The 18,950-nt window shown below is 43.3% G+C and overlaps 1 protein-coding gene and 1 long non-coding RNA gene across 3 annotated transcripts in view; one reads left to right on the top strand and one right to left on the bottom strand.

The window, feature by feature from the left end:
* Positions 1 to 18,950, top strand: part of LOC137541406 (uncharacterized) — a 1,168,812-nt gene that overhangs the window by 1,081,664 nt on the left and 68,198 nt on the right. The gene's annotated exons all lie outside the window — the stretch shown is intronic.
* The window catches only part of LOC137541403 (angiotensin-converting enzyme-like), a 142,296-nt gene that overhangs the window by 96,740 nt on the left and 26,606 nt on the right, over positions 1 to 18,950 (bottom strand). Inside the window, exons 3-4 of the mRNA XM_068262680.1 lie at positions 11,424 to 11,517; positions 8,343 to 8,486 (exon numbers count right to left, since the gene is read on the bottom strand). Coding sequence (XP_068118781.1) covers positions 8,343 to 8,486; positions 11,424 to 11,517 — 238 coding nt within the window. The remainder of the gene's footprint in view (positions 1 to 8,342; positions 8,487 to 11,423; positions 11,518 to 18,950) is intronic.

Here is an 18,950-nt window from a genome sequence, read left to right as displayed (position 1 = left end):
TAAAAAATAACAACTTTACATTTGCTATAGCGTACTGGTTAAGAGGTCGCCTTTGATGTAGGGTTTGAGTCTTTGAAAAGGGTTCACATCCCGGCCCAAGCCAGCACGTAAGATGGTAAGGAGTCTTTGGGCAAGGCTCCCTAATGATCCTGGTTGCCTGTGGTGCACACCTTAAGTGGCTGCAGCCCTGAATCCCTTGGAGTCCTCCAGGAGAAAAGCACATCATAAATCTTATGAGTCTTATCTATGTTCCTGACACTTCATGTGTTTGCCGTCTCAATAGCGACATAGCTGAACTAGTGAAAGAGGAACTTTACTCAAATAAGTTAATGAATACAACTGAAAGAATAGATATATCTTTAAGATGTGGTCCTTGGCAGCAAGTTGGACACAAGCCTCAGGTCAGGTGCATGCAGGTCAGGTTTGGGTAACCACATTGATCCTAGTTGAGTTGTGGGTTGCAAGTAGAAAGCATTTAGATTAGGCTCACAGTGGGGCATTGCGGTGCAGCATAACGGCTGCATTTTAACACAAAACGTCGCATTGCAATACATAAGCAATGCCATGTTCTCCGTGTGGCCGTTGCTAGGCGTTTGGTCAGTGTGCAGTACCCCAATGCACTTCATGCATTGCATTCCCCGCATAAAGCCCACATTAACCTCCCTGTCAGTACGAAGTTTCAGAGGCTGCGTCCACAGGAGGATTTTTTTTTTTTTAATAAAACGTGTTTTTAGGTTTTAGCTAGTACTTCACTAGCTAACCATGTTCCCCAAGCCCCGCCGCACCTAACTAAACCCCCCCGATTGCCGCCGGCAATATTTACCCCTCTGTGATCCCACGAGAGCCGCAGTTTCACCATTCAGCTTCAATCGTCGCTATGGCGATGATCGGACATGACGTCATGCGCAGTTCCGATCCTCCCCATAGCGAAGCCTGGAGCTGATTGGGAGGCTGCGCAATCGCGGTATCCCTGGGGGGTACGTATTACGGCGGCGATCGGGGGGGAATCTGTGGAGAGCGTCGAAACTTGGGGGACATAGTTAGCTAGCCAAGTGCCAGCTTAAACAGAGATAAATAAAAAAAATCCTCCCGGGGCCATGTGATCCTCTGCGGTGGCTAGCCCAAGCGTAGCTCGGGGTTACCACCACGGAGGTTAACAGTACAGCGAAGCATACTTTTAATTGACTGTATGCTTCACCATACACAACGCAATGCACAGAACGCATGGCACGGCTTTCCCAATCCATTGCATTGCTAGATTAGTTACATGCTTGTTTCAGCTGTGTGATTCAGACACTATTGCAGCCAAAAGAGATCAGCAGGCTAGCCAGTTATCTGGTATTGCTTACAAAGAGGACACATTCATCTGCATATCTGACATTCATCTGCATATCTGACAATCATCTGCAGATCTGAAAATCCATCCTGGTGGATCTGATCTGCAGATGAATGTCTGTTAACCAGCCTGGCGATTAAGATCGCCAGGCTGGCGACCGGACGTTTTTTTTTTTAATTAAAAAAAAAAAAAACTATTGCATGCAGCCAACTGAAAGTTGGCTGCATAAAAGCCCACTAGAGGGCGCTCCTGTTAACAAAAAAGGCCGCGATGAGCGGCCTTTCTTGTTTCGCTTTCCTCGAGCGGAGTGACGTCATGGACGTCAGCCGCCTCCGATCCAGCCCTTAGCGCTGGCCGGAACTGTTTGGTCTGGCTGCGCTGGGCTCGGGAGGCTGGGGGACCCTCTTTCGCCGCTGCACGCGGCGGATCGCCATGCTGTGGCGGCGATCAGGTAGCACACGCGACTGGGAAAGTGCCGGCTGCGTGTGCTCCTTTTTATTTGATTAAAATTGGCCCAGCAGGGCCTGAGCGGCAGCCTCCGGCGGTAATGGACGAGCTGAGCTCGTCCATACCGCCAGGCTGGTTAAACAAGGTGTGTATTAGATCTGCAGATGTCAGACTATGAATGCATTTTGCAGGAACGGATCTTTTGCAGGAACAGATCTTTTGCAGATACTGATCGGTTGAATGTGTCTACAGCATCTTTGTGTGCAGCATCTTGCAAAGATTTTTATCTGATGGGGAGTTCAGCTCCATAGAATAGACTGAACAGTATGTCTCATGTTTAGGAAGAGAAAAGAAAGCCCAAAACAACAGCACCACTCAAGAGTAAGCAAAAATTTGTCCTCTCCTCCTTTCAAAGCGGGGTAACGCCCGCGGAGCTGCTGGGAATGTTTTGAGGGGACCCTTCCCACCTTCAGCCGCGCTGCCTGGTCTATGTTCTACTGTTTCCTGGGCTAAGTATCTCCTTTGCGCACATCCTCTCATGCACTTTAGATATAGGCTGCTCCGATATATTCATTATTTATTTATTTGCAGCTATTTTTGCTATTTTTCACTTGTGGTTTGTATTGCACTTTACAGTATATGGTCCTATGTGATGTATCTTGTATGCACAATTATATTTGGCACTTTTGCACTTTACTGAACCCGGGTTCAAACTTTGTTGGGCTCTCATTGATGCCCACCAAGGTACATACATGTTCATCCATTCAGTATCATGTTCATCCAGACCTGACCTATACACACACATGTGATTTAGTGGTTTATATACACACATTTCTGTATTCATTTTTCAGTGTATAGGTCATTCATTTGGCAGGATTGTTTGCAGCTGTTTAGTGTGGGAATATGTGGTCTGTTTTTAGTGTTTTTATTCATTTCATTTGAATTTTCAATAAATGTCCTTAATATTGTAATTATGTACCAATACATTTTTGCTTACTCTTGAGTGGTGCTGTTTTGGGCTCTCTTTTCTCTTCCTAAACATTTTCGTTTGGGCCCTAGCACACTCATTTACATTTTATATTGCCCAGTGTTGCGGACATCATTTTGTCAGTATCTCTCTCATACTACATGGAAGGGGGTAAAATTAGTGTACGATCTTTCATTTATCTTTCAAGTGTGTACACACCATAAGTTGAGACATCCCATCACCCCATACACATACCTAACTGAGATGCGCTTTTGAATTCAAGGTTAGTAATTTGTACAGAAATGTCCTTTTATACAAAGGGGAAGCAGGGGGGGGGGGGGTTCTGGGAATTAAAATTGCTGCAAAATTGCTTTGAACAGCGATTAAAAAGAGATTTTGCAGTGTTTCTATACTTTGTATTTAAATGTAAAGGCTCAAAACAGCTGCAGGGTTGGAATCACCCCAACTGCCTTTCATTAGCCCAGCGCTGCTGACAAAAGAAAAAGGTTGTTAAGCACCTAGTGAGGATAAGCACGCTCATTGCTGGTGAAAGCAAATGGACCAAAGTACACGGATAAGTGATAAACACTGTGTCTGGTAGTTATTGTACTAAGAACGGAATGCACTTGAAACAAATCAGAATCAAAAATAGCGAGTCTGGTCATAAAGACAAGATAATGTGTAATAACACAGAATCACCCGAGATCAAAGGTGAAGTACATGCTTCACTAAATGTGACTGTGCTGCTGAGTATATGGAAGTACAGAAAAGTTACACTGTGTATGCACACACCACTATGGATTTCCAACCATAGTGGTGTAGTCAATACAAAAATCATCTGACTCCTCAGTTTAGGATTCCTCCAACTCCAATTTGCATATTACAGTCTTGTTAAGTGAAAGTATTGAACAAACTGCACTTCATCACTGCCAAAGCTTAGGAATTGTAAAGCTATATTAACTGCTTTTGGGAACAAAAAACTCTAGGCCAGGAAGCGGACACTATCCTGTCACTGTCAGCCATCCCAGTCTGTTATTGCCAACGTGAATGCCCCACCGGAGTCCCATATCAGCTGTGTTGTGGCATGTAGCCCTCCACCTTGCAGAAAAAGGTCTCTGCGATTTCTATATCTGATATAGCAAAAGTCAGGGGCATTTTATGCAGGGAGAAGATCTGTGCACCAGAATATAGTGGATACAGGAGTTCCATTGAATCTTATTAGGCAGACAATGGGCCATATGCAATTCACTTTTTCACCTGAGTTTTCTCCTAGGACAAAAATTATCTGATTTAAAATACTTTTTTCCATTTCAAAGTACTAAAAAGTTATCAAAAAGTAGGTAAAAAAAAGTACTATCAAAATTTTGAGTATTTTTTTTGCTTGCTGGTGGTTTAAAAGGGATTTTAATCGACAAGTTTTAAAATATCAGCCTGCAGGCCTAGCAGACACTTCTAGCAGAGGTCTCATAAGGACGGTTACTGGTCACAGCTGTTCCCAAGGTCTCCGAGTCGGTTGCAGATTTAGGGCGATTTAGCCCATGTGACACGCCTGCTACACTTTTGTTTCTAGTAAATTTGTATGCGCATTGTTTTTGAATCATTAAAAGGTAATACACTACAGAGCGCTCCTCCCTCTCCTTTGTTCTTTTCGTTTTATACCAAGTCTAGCTGTGCAACACAGCTTGAAGGAGCGGCTAGAGTGACAACCTGTTTGCCTGGCGGATCGTGCAGCGCAAGATTGCCCATCCTTTGCTTTTAGTTTTAAAATATCACCTAGGAGAAAACTCAGGAGAAAAAGTGAATTGAATATGGGTCAATGTGTTGGGACATTCTAACTTTTAAGCATTAGCATACCTCTGTTTTTTTATGTACACCAGAGATGTATTTTAACTAGGCTATAGCTATAGAGTAGCTGAAATCAAAACCAGTCCTTGGTAGCAGTGGCGCAACTAGAACTCACTGGGCCCCCCTGCAAAAATGTGGATCGTAATCGTAAAGTGGGCATCATTTCACTATAAAATCGTTAAGTGGGCAGCAGTCACCAGAAAATCGCAATGTGGGCAGCAGTGACCAGAAAATAACCATAAAGGGGGCAGCAGTCACCATAAAATTTTAACATGGAGGGCAGTCACCAGAAAATCGCAATGTGGGCAGCATTCACCTGGCAGCATGTCACCTGGCGCCTCAGTCTCAGGCGCCAGGTGTCACCTGGACGTTTTACTGTTGTATGCTCCTATGTTCTATTGCCTGAGGAAGCAGGTTTACACCTGTGAAACACGTTGCGACCCCTTTGGAGTATGCCAATAAAAATTTAGATTTGAACTGACAGTTTATAGTGTGTGCTTACATGAGGTAAGTCCACCTCTGCCTCCAAAGCACTTTTAAACGTTTTATTACCTGATTTTATCCTGCTGGTGCCCCTTTTCTTTCTACATAATACAGGTGAGGGAGGTCACCCTGCCACTGTCCCTTTTGTGTCGCTTCCCCCTCCTGCGGGTTCGGGTGGCTGGGGGGGGGGGCAGCAGCTGGCTGGGGGGGGGGGGGGGGGGGGCGCATGCCCTATTTTGCCCAACGTGCGGATGTGATGTGCAGGTACTCTGCAGGAGAACGAGGGTTTTTTTTTCTCTATTACACATTCTTCATGCACGATCTGAACCAGGATTATGGGTGATCGACAACATATCTGGCATTTACTGTGCACAATATTGTCAGGTGGATTTACAACAGCCCTGCAGGAAAGTGCATATGTAGGTTATGCACTATGATTACGGACCAACATGTCAGCATTGACCTTTTAACTGTATGAAGAGATGTCCTGAATAAACCTGTTACCTTGAGACATCAGTGCGGACCATTCTCTCCTTTTGCTTGTATTCATTGGGGCCTGGCTGCCTGGGATGCAGCACTGTACCATCATGCAGAGAGACCAGTAACCCTTGTTCTTCACTTTACTAGGTTATAGCACTACTGTATAACTTAATTTGATATGTTAAAGGACAACTGTAGGGAGGCTGCCATGTTTTTTTCCTTTTGTGCAATACCAGTTGCCTGGCTGTCCTGCTGATCCTCTATCTCTAATACTTTTAGCCATAGACCCTGAACAAGCATGCAGCAGATCAGGTGTTTCCGACTTTAATGTCGGAACTGACAAGATTAGCTGCATGCTGGTTTCTGATGTTATGCATACATTACTGCATCCAAATAGATCAGCAGGGCTGCCAAGCAACTAGTAATGCACAAAAGAGGAAAAAAATATGGCAGCCTCCCTACAGTTGTCCTTTAAATTTGGGGTTGGTGACTACAAAATAACTGATTTCATGAGCAAAGGGAATGTATGCATTTTCATACAATATATGCATAAACCTGCATCAACCCAGATGTATTTGCTTCTCATTGACCATCCCTGCTAGTGACTACCCATCAGGCTTTATCCTTACAGCAGAGATGTCATTTATTATATGCAAAAGATTCCTGTGTACACATCAGATATACAGTCACAATCAGATGTGGTTTGTTTTTGTTTTTTGATTACAGGTAGTCCCTGACTTCCGAACGCCCCGCCGAGATGACTTCATGCAGTTGGGGGGACTACTCAGGTCCCTTAAGCAGAGTATGTGCAGCGGAAGCCACAACAGTCTCACCTCTTCCACTGCGGCCCGGATGAATCAGTGATGACATCCTCTCACGCCTCACTGCATCTCTTAGCGGCTTCTCTTGCGTCGCATAATGACATAATCAGGAGGAGCCACCACTAGGGCTCCTCCTGATTCTGTCATTACGTGACGCAAGTGAAACTGCTAAGCAGTGAAGAGAGAGAGGAGGTCACTACTGATTGACCCGGGCCACCGTGGAACAGGGGAGACTGTTGCGGCTTCCGCTGCACATACTCTGCTTAAGGGACCCAAACAGAAGGGAAGCAAAACAGGGGAGGCACACAGGAGACAAGACGCACAATGGGGCATAAAGGAGACACAAGGAGGAACAATGGGGAGGCAAGGAGGCACAAGGGAGACAAAGGATACACAGAGGGAGACACTGGCGGCACAGGGGACAGAGATGGCAGTGTTCCAACTTAAGAACGGATTCAGGTTAAGAATAAACCTACAGTCCCTATCACATTCGTTGACTGGGGACTACCTGTAGTTCATTTTTGTGGACCAAGCACTGCTATTATTGCATATACAGTACAAGTTATTTTTGACATCTGAGAAATTGAACATTTTTATAGCTACAGTTTAAATTTGGAGTTGGTGCATATTTTCCGTACTCCAACTCCAGGTACCCAAAAATTGCATTAACTCCTCAACTCCAACCCCACTACTGTGTTTCCATTTACATAGTCCGTCTCATTTCTGTATCTTAGCAATCTTTGGGTTTTAAACAATGCTGAAGTTGCAAGGATATGCTAGAATTGGACCATCAATTGACAGTGTGTACAGGAGTCCTCAGAGCACGTTTTAAGGTCCAGAATGACAGATCTTTTAAAGAGAAACTCCGACCAAGAATTTAACTTTATCCCAATCAGTAGCGGATACTCCCTTTTACATAAGAAATCTATTCCTTTTCACAAACAGACCATCAGGGGGCGCTGTATGGCTGATATTGTGGTGAAACCCCTCCCACAAAGAAATTCTGAGTAACGTGGTACTCTTGGCAGTTTCCGGTCTGTGAACTCTGTTGCATTGTGGGAAATAGCGGTTTACAGCTGTTTCCAACTGCCAAAAAAGCATGCAGCAGCTACATCACCTGCCAGCAGTAAAAATGTCACCATGTGATAAATGTCAGAATATAAATCAGAGATTTAAAATATTTTACAATGGGCAAACACTGACTAAATCATTTATACATAATTGTAAAAATGAAGCATTTTTTATTACACCATTTTCACTGGACTTCCTCTAACTGCCGCCGATCCTGGAGCCTATGGGGCTTACCGCTTCCACCAGAAGTTACTCAGTTGTGTGCGCAGTGTGTCATCCCTCCTCAGCTACAGTAATACATGGCACAACATCACTGAGCAGGTGGGGCAGCAAGAGAGGAGTGATGTAAAACCAATGCCAGAGACTTGGGCGCAGACGGTGCCACCATAGGTCAAAAGATGGAGAACAAATTACTATTAAAACAACACTGCATTAAGACGCAGTGGCCAAATTGCTCATTTCCCCACTATCCATGGCAACCTGAAGGGGGAATAGTAATTAGCGCCGCCGTGACTTGTGCAGGAGCAGGGTGGGGCTTTTTTCAGCTTTACCCTGTGCCCAAATCTCCCAGCAGCTTAATTTTATGTACGTGGTCAAGAGATACAGGATTGGCCAGGACTTGGATGAGATGATCTGGCAGTGCCGATCTCTCACACATCTATCAGGCTTCAGCTGACAACTATTTTAGGTGCGTTTGAAGTTTAGGTGTTAAGTGTAGATATGTAGATATTTAGGTGTAAGGTGTGAAGCGCCGATGAGAGCTGCACAGAAAAGCTGACAAAAAAACAAAAAACACACACGATTCGGTTTCCTATACTTAACTGTTACATAGAAACGTAGTATTTAAATCTCTTGTAACTAGATACCACCAGAAGGGACCATGTTGTCTTACCGTCCATTCTGTGAGCCTTATTACTGAGTTCCACAAACTTCTTATACAAGCTCCCTATTGGCACACCAGCAGCATTGTGCCAGCCTTCCCAGGCGTACAATAGCTTCTTGTAGCTTCTGGAAGTTGCCATAATCTCTGACAGATCTACAAAAACAAAGATTTTACAGTAAACAAAAAAAATTGTATTCAACATCTTGTCACAGACAAGCCATAGTTTTAGTATGCAATGAAAAGGAAGTGAATTTTACTTTAAAAAGTGTTGTACTGTGTTAGCCATCAGTAAGGGCTCAGCCACTCTAAGCGCTTTTCTGAGCGTTTGTGATTAGCACTTTTTAAAAAATCATTCCCACTTTCATATAAAAAAAAAAAAACACCTGTAAAAAAAATTGCGTGAAAATTGCCGCAATTTTTACTACAATTTTTAGTGACTGAATGGGAGTGATTTTTAAAAAGCACTCCGGAAGCAGTAATCAATCACAAGCGCTCAGAAACACGCCTATAGTGTGGCTGAGCCCTAAAAGCAAGAAGTGTTGAATGAGGATGATACCATTGATTGGCTAACTTTGACGAAGGCTTCATAGCTGAAAGCTTACTACTTTTCTTCTGACTCTTAACTCACCCTTGTCGCCTCTGTGCACTGCCCTCCATGTTGTGTTCCATCTCTACAGCTACTTCCTCCTTCCAGCAGTGGAGGAGGAAGTATATGAGAGCTGGAACGCAATGTAAAGGGCAGTGCACAGAGGCGATGACAAAAGAATTAACCTCCCTCTGCCACGGCCCACTTCAGTTGATATTAGAGTTCTCTTTGGAATCATTCCTCAGCTGTCAGCATCTCCTCTCTACAACTCCCTCTAGTGGTGGCCCATTATGGAGGGACACCACAACAGTGAGTCAAAGATGAGACGCTGCCTTCAACAGGCTAAAGAGGGATTTCAGCGGTGCTGACAGTTGAGAAATAGCTCCTTGGCCTGGTCCTGCATATACTGTAACACATACATTTATCCCAGAGTAATGCACACTATAAATTGTTTCCTATGTTGTAACAATGGGTAGTAAAAATCTTAATATGCTTTGAACTATTCCATCTGCTAATAGGGATTCTCAGCATTTCTTTTATTCATTACAAAAGAGATCTCCTTTCAAAGGATCTATACATAGGTACCAGCCTCCATACTCCCTTGCACACTATTTTGGCAACTGGACAGAGTGACTGTCGTTCAGAAAGTTCTGTTGCAAACAAAGAAAACTGGGAATTCACCTTGAGTTGGAGGGATAGTCCAAAACCGGTCAGAGCTCTAATGCCTAGTACACACCATACAATTTTCTGGATTGTCTGTTAAATTTACCTGCCGGATAGATAATTTCCAACATGTTGGAAATTATCTAACCATCTATCTGCCTAGTAATCAGGCATTGTTCTACTCAGCAGGAGAGAACCAGAAGACAATGCACCAGAGATAATGACCAGGCTCTACCAGTACTTTACAGAAAATCTAATTACAGAATATCTAACAGAACTTCATATTACAGCCTTGGGGAAAAGCAAAGTAATAACTTATTCCTTGTTGTGAAAAGGATTTACTCATTTCCACTTTATGAAAAATGTAGGATTAGAGAATCCTATTTAGTATGATTTACTCTAGTACAAACTATCTGTTCCTCTGTTTACAATCTGATCGTTTATATTCAAATATACACAGTACTATCCTCTTCACTGTGCACTTCTACCTTCTGTCAAAAATAGACTTGAAATCACAACCGTTATTACACATAATACATATAAAATGTTTGCGTTTCCATGTGGATTTTCATGCGGAATTGCTCGGTTTGCGCTATGCGATTTAAACCATGTTAATGCCGGCAAGCATTGACATGGGGTTTTTCAGCGAAAACACGCGCAGAAACGCCAGGAAAACCGCTAGACTAATACGCTTGCGGTTTTCCTATTTAGTTACATTGACGATTTGCGTGCGGGTGTGCGAATTCTGATGGTTCTGCCGTGCAGATTTTTCCTGCACGACAAACCACACAGAATCCCACACAAGTGGAAACAGTCCCATTATTTTTAATGGGTTATGCGAATCTGCATGCAGAAAACGCATGCAGAGTCGCTGTAGTGGAAACGGACCCTCACTCTGTGGCACACTTCACAAGAAATGAGCAATGACATCACTTCCACATCTGAAGTGTACTCCATGGGCCCTGCGCCGCTCTCCCCTTAGTTCACTTTGCCACAGATCTGAGCTCTGTGTGTGAGTGATGGGGAGGCAGCAGGGGCCATACAAGTCACAGACAGGCTGGCCCTAGCAGCAAGGGAGATTCCTTCTCTGGGTGAGGCCCCAAGCCGATGCCTTGTTTGCCTGGGCCAAGTAGCACCTTTATTTCTGACAGCACCAAGGGACCATTATTGGTCTTATTCTGAAATATTTTCTCTCTTGGGTAGAGAAAATTTCTAACACCAAAGCAGAAGTGAAAATGTGGTAATGTTTGATCAAGGTAGTTTTGTGCATTTAGCACAGCATTTGGTTTACCACAAAAAAAAAAAAAAAGTGCCACAGACCTTCCTGCTGATGCACAAAACATTGTTAGGCCTGGAACCCACTGAAAACCGCAAACGCAAAACGCAACCGCTAGCGTTTTGTCTGAGCGGTTTGCAAGCGGATTAATGCGCGTTTTTGGTCGTGTTTTGCAACATTGTATTTTTTCCCCCAGCGGGTGCCTGGCGTTTTGCGTTTTTATCCTGATTGGTCCTGTGAATTATTTTTCATTTTGTTACAGTGTGCTTAACCGCAAAACGCTAGCAAAACCGCTCAGTTTAGGTTTTGCTGAGCGTTTCTGCTAGCGTTTCAATACTTTACATTGAAGCGCTAACGCTCCCAAAATGCTGCAGGTCCTGCGTTTGCGTTTCTGGGAAACGCAAACGCTCCTGTGGAAGTTGCCCCATCCATTAACATTAGCCCAGCGTTTTGGCAAACTGCTAGCGTATCGCAGTGCTGCCAAAACGCTGCCAAAAGCGCTCCTGTGGGTTCCAGCCCTCAGAGAGCAACAGTCTGACTAGCAAGTCATAGATTGTATTCTTACCTGGTTCCAGGGGCCAGCAGTTTGTAGACTGGTTGGGAGGGCAGACTTTGGCTGTCGAATAGATCTTGTCCATCTCACTGAGAATATTATTATACTGTGGGACAGAAATTGCACATTAGAAATTAAAGATTTAAAATGCTGCTTGGCAAAGTCAAACATCCTAATATTCCATGATAAAATCCTTAACCTTCTTGGCGGTAACCCCAAGCTGAGATCAGGGTAAGGCGCCGTGGAAGATTTCTCATTCCCTGCTGGGCCGATTTTCATACATTTTTTTTTTTTAGAACATGCAGCAAGCACTTTGCTTGCTGCGTGTTCGGGTCGATTGCCGCCGATGCGCCGATACAGCCCCCCCCCCCGCATACCCCTTGCGCAGCCTGGCCAATCGCCGGCAGGCTGCGCTATGGGGTGTTTCGGGACTCCCTGTGACGTCACGACGACGTCACTCCGTTCCTTGCCATGGCGACGGGGGAAGTCCTGAAAGAAATCCCATTTAGAATGGGATTTCCGGATGGGCTTGATCGCTGGCGGCGATCAGAGGGGTGGGAGGGATGCCGCAGGGAGGGGGGAATAGTGTAGCTAGCGCTAGGCTAGCTACATGATAAAAAAAAAAAATTAGGCTTAAAAAACCTCCCGCGGCCACGCAGCCGCAGAACAATAGACCGCCAGGAGGGTTAAAGGGAACCTAAACTGAGAAGGATATGGATTTTTCTTTTTAAAATACCAGTTGCCTGACTTTCCTGCTGATCCTGTGTCTGATACTTTTAGCCACAGCCCCTGAACAAGCATGCAGATCAGGTGCTCTGACTGAAGTCAGACTGGATTAGCTGCATGCTTCTTTCAGGTGTTTGATTCAGCCTCTACTGCAGCTAAAGACATCAGCAGAACTGCCAAGCAACTGGTATTATTTAAAAGGAAACATCCATATCCCTCTCAGTTAGGGTTCCCTTTAAAAGTAGTAAAAAACAAACAAGTAGGCCAAATGCTTCAGGTATCTGAACAGTACACTAATGCTGAATACACACGGTGCGTTTGCGCACTCGATTTCCCGCTCAATTCCCGTCGATTCATTTCCAACATGTCCGATTTGGATTTCGATGGATCGTCAGGTCGATTCGGCATACTTTGCATGCGAATCGACCTAACGATCCATCGAAATCCAAATCGGACATGTTGGAAATAAACGGATCGACGGGAATCGAGCGGGAAATCGAGTGCGCGAACGCACCGTGTGTATTCAGCATAAGGAATGAAACTAAAGTGTGAGATCTCCAGTCACTGCATAATGAATGTCTGATATTGTGGTGCTCTCATGGAGTGCATCAATGTAGAATAGGACAAGCAAACGCTTTCCAAATGTCTTCACGTGCCAAAACAATGACTATGGATGGAACTGTCCAGTCTCAGAAATGCCAAAAAGTAAGGATAATTGATCCGAGGCCTCTTTCACAGTAGGACGGTGCATTTTGGTGCGACAAAGTCGCAACGCAAATTACAATGCAACGCCCCCAAAAAGTTGCACCGCAACATAATGCCCCGTTATCGCATACAGTAGAGCATACAGGCAATGAAAACTGCTTCCAAGTCATTACTGAGCAAACAGTCTAAAGGTGGCCACACACACCATACAATTTTTTAAATATCTGTTCAATTTAAGAATTGCAATCATTTCAAAAATATGACCAATGCACCACACACACACGTATGTTAAATTTTTCCCCAATTATGATAAAAATGATTGGAAACTCTCAGAAAATTGCTAGGGTTGTATATTAATAAATTGACAATGCAACACACACACCATACAATCTTTAGAAAAATTGGAGAAATATCTGGCATTCAGGATCTATATAATTTTTTCTGTCGAATGAAAAAAAAAAAAAAAAAAAAAGCTTACAATTTTTTCGAGAGATACGATCGTTTTTATCAAATTTCTGTAAAATCGGATCATTTTATTGTATCGTGTGTGTGGCCACCTTTACACAGGTAATAACGTGTATAATGCACAGCATGCAGTACTTTCACTTAACGTGCAGCGTTAGACACCACAGAACGTGTGCACTGTGAACAGGACATTGATTTTTCACTGCAGTGAGTTATTCAGCGTTAAATGTTTTAACGTGCGACTAACATCGCACTGTGAAAGAGGAAAGCACTCTAGTGCCTTAAGTAGGTGCTACAGCGGAACTGTGGGTTTCATGATCACAATCGGGATTGTACACATTGTCGATTGCAATCCAATCAGAGATTGCATTGTGTAGGGACAGAAGCATTGTTCAGGTCAGGGACCTTTTTCTTTCAGACTGGGTAGAGTGTGGGCTTACAGTTTGCATCCTGATGAGTAGGGATGATCAATGATCTGCAAATTTTTTTTTAGTTTATGCAAATGTATGCAGTTTGAAAATGGACCATTCAATTTAAAACCCAGGTTTAACCCAATTGGTCCATTTTCAAGCTGCATATATTTGCATAAAAATTTGCATAAACGCAAACATTTGCTTATCATTGATCATGCTAACCAATGAGGCAGATGGGCTTAGAAAAAGTAATTTGCACATCACAAGACTCCCTGGAAAGCAGCTTTCCCTATTAGCATAGTCGTTAGGACGTCCCGTCATTCAGACGTCAAATCGGGCGTGTGTACAGTCCGTCGTTCAGGTAATAAGACTGGTCTTGAGCGATCCGCCAAAAGGTTGATGGCAAATGTCCAGGGAATCAGATTCTTGTCTTGAAAGCCACAAGTAGTAACTTGTGTAGTAACTTGTACAAACGCACCACAGCAGCTGGGCGGGTTTTCAGCAGACTGTAGTGCGTGTGTATGCACGGTCGGCGGACCGATAAGGCTGTACCTGAACGATCCGCTGGGCGGATCTATATATTTTGATTAATATACATTTTCAAGTTCCCTTTAAAAAAGGTAAGGAGGCGTATCCAATAACCAATTTGATGTGTTATGTACTGTCAGGCGCCCCCTACTGGCCGGACCACTCTACGACGCAATCTGCTTCAGCCAACAGACCATCTAATTGTGAATGCAATTGATGCATTGAAACAGATATCGGGCAAACAGACAAGCCAGGAGGGAAAGTGCGAGTGACAAACTTTACTACATCATTTCCTTACAAGGCTGCCACTACCTCCTTTATTCGGGAAGAGAGGGACCCGCTTGCTAGGCTAAGCTAAGATGAAAGGCTTAATCTATCATTACAGAAACCATACAATACTTCAGTATAGAATTTTCGGAAATGCTAGGATTCATATCGAGGTGCTCAAATCAGGTATGTAGCCGTAAAAATTACCTTAAAAGAGAACCCGAGGTGGGTTTGAAGAATGTTATCTGCATACAGAGGCTGTATCTGCCTATACAGCCCAGCCTCTGTTGCTATCCCAAACCCCCCTAAGGTCCCCCTGCACTCTGCAATCCCTCATAAATCACAGCCATGCTGCTGACAAACAGCTTGTCAGAGCTGGCTGTGTTTATCTCTATAGTGTCAGTCTGCTGCTCTCCCCGCCTCCTGCAGAACTCCAATCCCCGTCTGCATCCCTTCCCTCCCTGCTGATTGGAGGGAAGGGACGGGGGCAGGGACCGGAGCTATGCAGGAGGCGGGGGGAGCAGCCAAGACTGACACTACAGATGTAAACACAGCCTCATAGCACGGCTGTGATTAATGAGGGATTGCAGAGTGCAGGGGGACCTTAGGGGGGTTTGGGATAGCAACAGAGGCTGGGCTGTATAGGCAGATCCAGCCTCTGTAAGCAGATAACATTCTTCAAACACACCTCGGGTTCTCTTTAAGTTTTATTTTAAATGCAATATAAATATATACAGAAAATTATTATAATTAATAATTGTGAAGACAGTAGCCACAGTATAAAAAAAGGGAAAACAGAAAATACTTTATGATGGTCCAGTCCATGTGGGAGTCCATGAAACCTTTGTCTTTACGAAATTAGTCAAAATGCAATTTAGCCTTGGGCTCTCTTGCTAGCTCCAGACCTTATGCTACATACACACTTGAGATAAAAGTCTTTAGAAAAGGCAAGATATCAGACCAATCTTACCCCCTTCCATGTAGTATGAGAGACATACTCTACACAGTATTCTATTGAGATGAACTCCCCAGATAAACATCTTTGCAAGATGCTGCACACAAAGATGCTGTACACATTCAGCAGATCAGTTCCTGCAAAAGATTGGTTTCTGCAAAATGCATTCATAGCCTATGATATCTGCAGATCTCATACACACATTGTTTAACGGACAATCATCTGCAGATCAGATACACTAGGATGGATTCTCAGATTTGCAGAGGATTGTCAGATAAACTAAACAAGGTGTGTATAAGATCTGCAGATATCAAACTATGAGGGCATTTTGCAGGAATGGATTTTTTTGCAGATACTGATCTGTTGCATGTGTACTGCATCTTACAAAGATTTTTATCTGATGGGGAGTTCAGCTCAACAGAATAGACTTATCTCAAGTGTGTACGTAGCATTGGGCGTTTGTAAAAATGAAGTACCGCAGCTGAAAATGCAGTGGTTCCTTTTATACATCCCTGCTCTGAGGGCGGAACTCAGGCTCTGCCAGTGAGCTTGAAGCTGTGTGCTCCCTGACATTTGTGGGAAAAATTACATTCCAAATATAGGACTTGTCTATCTCAGGCAAATCATCACACACAAATAATAATAGCAAAGTCTAAACCCTCCGAGAATACGGATCACATTAATACCAAACATGGATAGTCTGACATTCCCTTCCGGAAAGTTTAATAACAGGGTTGCCGTTTAGGTTAGCCCCCTGAAAGAGATATAAAAATGTTCGTCAGGTTACTAGCAATCAAACTATATACTTTTCATATAGTTCAAAAGCACAGTATCTCTTAAAAGGCAAAAATAAAATGCAATTTTTTTGAATATGGCCAGTCCAGTCTCATCTGCCCCCTGCTGTGCTTTCGTACTTCCCTGGCCATAGCAGGCCAAAAGGTCCTTTTCAGGCTAGTGTTCACACTTGTGAGCTGCCTGACCAAAGGAAAGCTCTTTTGTACCAAGTAATAATAAAAAACAAAACACTATCATTTGATAATAGAATCTTGTATCTAACTCAAATAGAAAGACTCCAGTGCTCTGCTACTCCTAGACATGCAAGCTGAATTGTAACGCGAATCACAATCATTGCACTAAACAGATGTGCAGGAATGGTACGCAATGCACAGAATCGGAGTGCAGCCAGCATGCATTCTACTGGCTACAATCTTCTTGCTTTCAAGGATCCAGTTTGCAGTTGCCGGGAGTTCAAATTCATTAAATGCTTGAATCACTTTCCATCTGAAAGGCTCTGACAATTCCTGACATTTCTGTACATCCGTCACCCGCTCCTTACTGTCTCATTCAAGGTCAGCATAGGCTGTATCCCCCAAGCAATAGACAGGATACAAGAGGTGTGGGAGGGGAATGACAGAGCTGACAAGGAGAAAAGCACACATCTTCCTTTTACTGCTCTGCATCTACTGTTAACAATTCTACTCTATGAAATTCAATGAATGTAGCCCTGTGAGCATTGCTTATTATATGCCATGTACCAGCATACCAGGAACCATGCACATTCCACTGAAATTACTTACATGTACACACACACACACACACACACCATTACAAATGTTTCAACTGACTGGATGGGTTTATAGTCTAGTAGTTTGAAACGTTTTTAAAGGACAACTGAAATGAAAGGTTTATGGAGGTAGTATGTATTTCCTTTTAAGCAATACCAGTTGCCTGGCTGTCCTCTGCCTCTAATACTTTTAGCCATAGCCCCTGAACAAGCATGCAACATATCAGGTGTTTCTGACATTGTCAGATCTGACAAGACTAGCTGCATGTTTGTTTCTAGTGTTATTCAGACACTACTGCTGCCAAATAGATCAGCAGGGCTGCCAGGCAACTGTTATTGTTTAAAAGGAAATATAGCAGCCTCAATATCCCTTCTCACATCAGTTGTCCTTTAATGCTTTAATTGTCTGGCTTGCGGCAGTAAAATAAAAAAAACAAAAAAAACACTTTGCCACTGATGGTTTCAGCTTTCAGCTTTGTAAGGCCTGGTTCACACTGGAAGAGCTTTTTTTAGTGCGATTTGAAATGCTCTTCCTAATGCAATGCTACAGGCGATTCTTATAAAATCACATGGCTGAAGTGAGAACATACTCCTACCCTTAGCAAGAGTCATGTGCTTAGAAAAAGCTCTTGCAGTGTAAACCAACCTTAATATTGAGGCATCAGGAATAAAATAAGTGCCAAGTATGGACAGTAAAACTAATACACTAACACTAGTCAACCAGTGATGCTTGATGCAATCCAGAACCAGATTAGAATTACAACCATATTGGCCAATGTTCAAGAGGCGATCACTGGCATAGGTGTTCCACCCGCGTACATCGAAAAAGGGCGTCGGGAAAAAAGGGCGCGTGGTGTAAACGATAAACAGTATTATCGTTTATAGAAATATTGTGTAGAACTTCGTTTAGAAATAGTGTTTTAAGAATTTATAAATCACTAAATAATGTGTATGAGATCGGCAATTCTTAAAACGTTAATCTTCCCTGTTTGTAAACTGAAACTTATATTTACGTTTGTTAAAAACCCTCCCTGTACCTATCCCTAACCCCTAGACCCCCTGTTGGTGCCTAAACCTAAGACCCCCCAGTTGGTGCCTAAACCTAAGACCCCCCTATTGGTGCCTAAACCTAAGACCCCCCTATTGGTGCGTAAACCTAAGACCCCCCAGTTGGTGCCTAAACCTAAGACCCCCCAGTTGGTGCCTAAACCTAAGACCCCCCAGTTGGTGCCTAAACCTAAGACCCCCCAGTTGGTGCCTAAACCTAAGACCCCCTATGGATAATAATGTTTTACAGACATTAATAAATAAAAAAAATGTAAAAAAAATGTAAAAAAAATGTAAATAATTTTTTTGGGTGGATAATAATGTTTTAGAAATGTTTTTGAAATAGTGATTTAGTATCTTTATAAACGTTTTTTGTCACGGGCTCATTTTGTAAAGTTAAATCATCACAAACAGTTATAAATCCTTAAAAATCTCCGGGCGCCGTTTGTTAAAACGTTAATAATCTCCAGCGCCTTTTTTTCCCTGTTCGGCGCCCATTAAACGATATTTATAATGGGAGTGAATGGGGCGCCCTTTTTGTCCACTTGTCTCATGCGCCCAAATCTGCTCCTTCCGTCCCACCCCTTCTCTAACACATGTCAGGTGACCACTACCATGTAAATGAAAAACAGACTATGGTGCTGAAATTTGAGGAGGAAGTTGTTCTCTCTTTACACACAGAACTGCCTGCTGACTGCACAGCAAAGCTGGGAAACAGATGTTTGTAGGTTTGGTACGCCTAGATGTTTGGATGTTTGGTACGCCTTGTTTTCCATTTCCTATTTGTGTTTCTGCAAGATGTAACTACAAGCGTCTCAATGAGCCAAACATGGCAAATGTAATACAAGTGAAAAGATCTGAATTTTAGG

Source organism: Hyperolius riggenbachi, chromosome 12 (assembly GCF_040937935.1).
Source record: "Hyperolius riggenbachi isolate aHypRig1 chromosome 12, aHypRig1.pri, whole genome shotgun sequence".
In the NCBI taxonomy this organism is placed as follows: domain Eukaryota; kingdom Metazoa; phylum Chordata; class Amphibia; order Anura; family Hyperoliidae; genus Hyperolius; species Hyperolius riggenbachi.
Note: the sequence above shows the minus strand (reverse complement) of the source record. Positions and strands in the feature narration are given on the sequence as shown.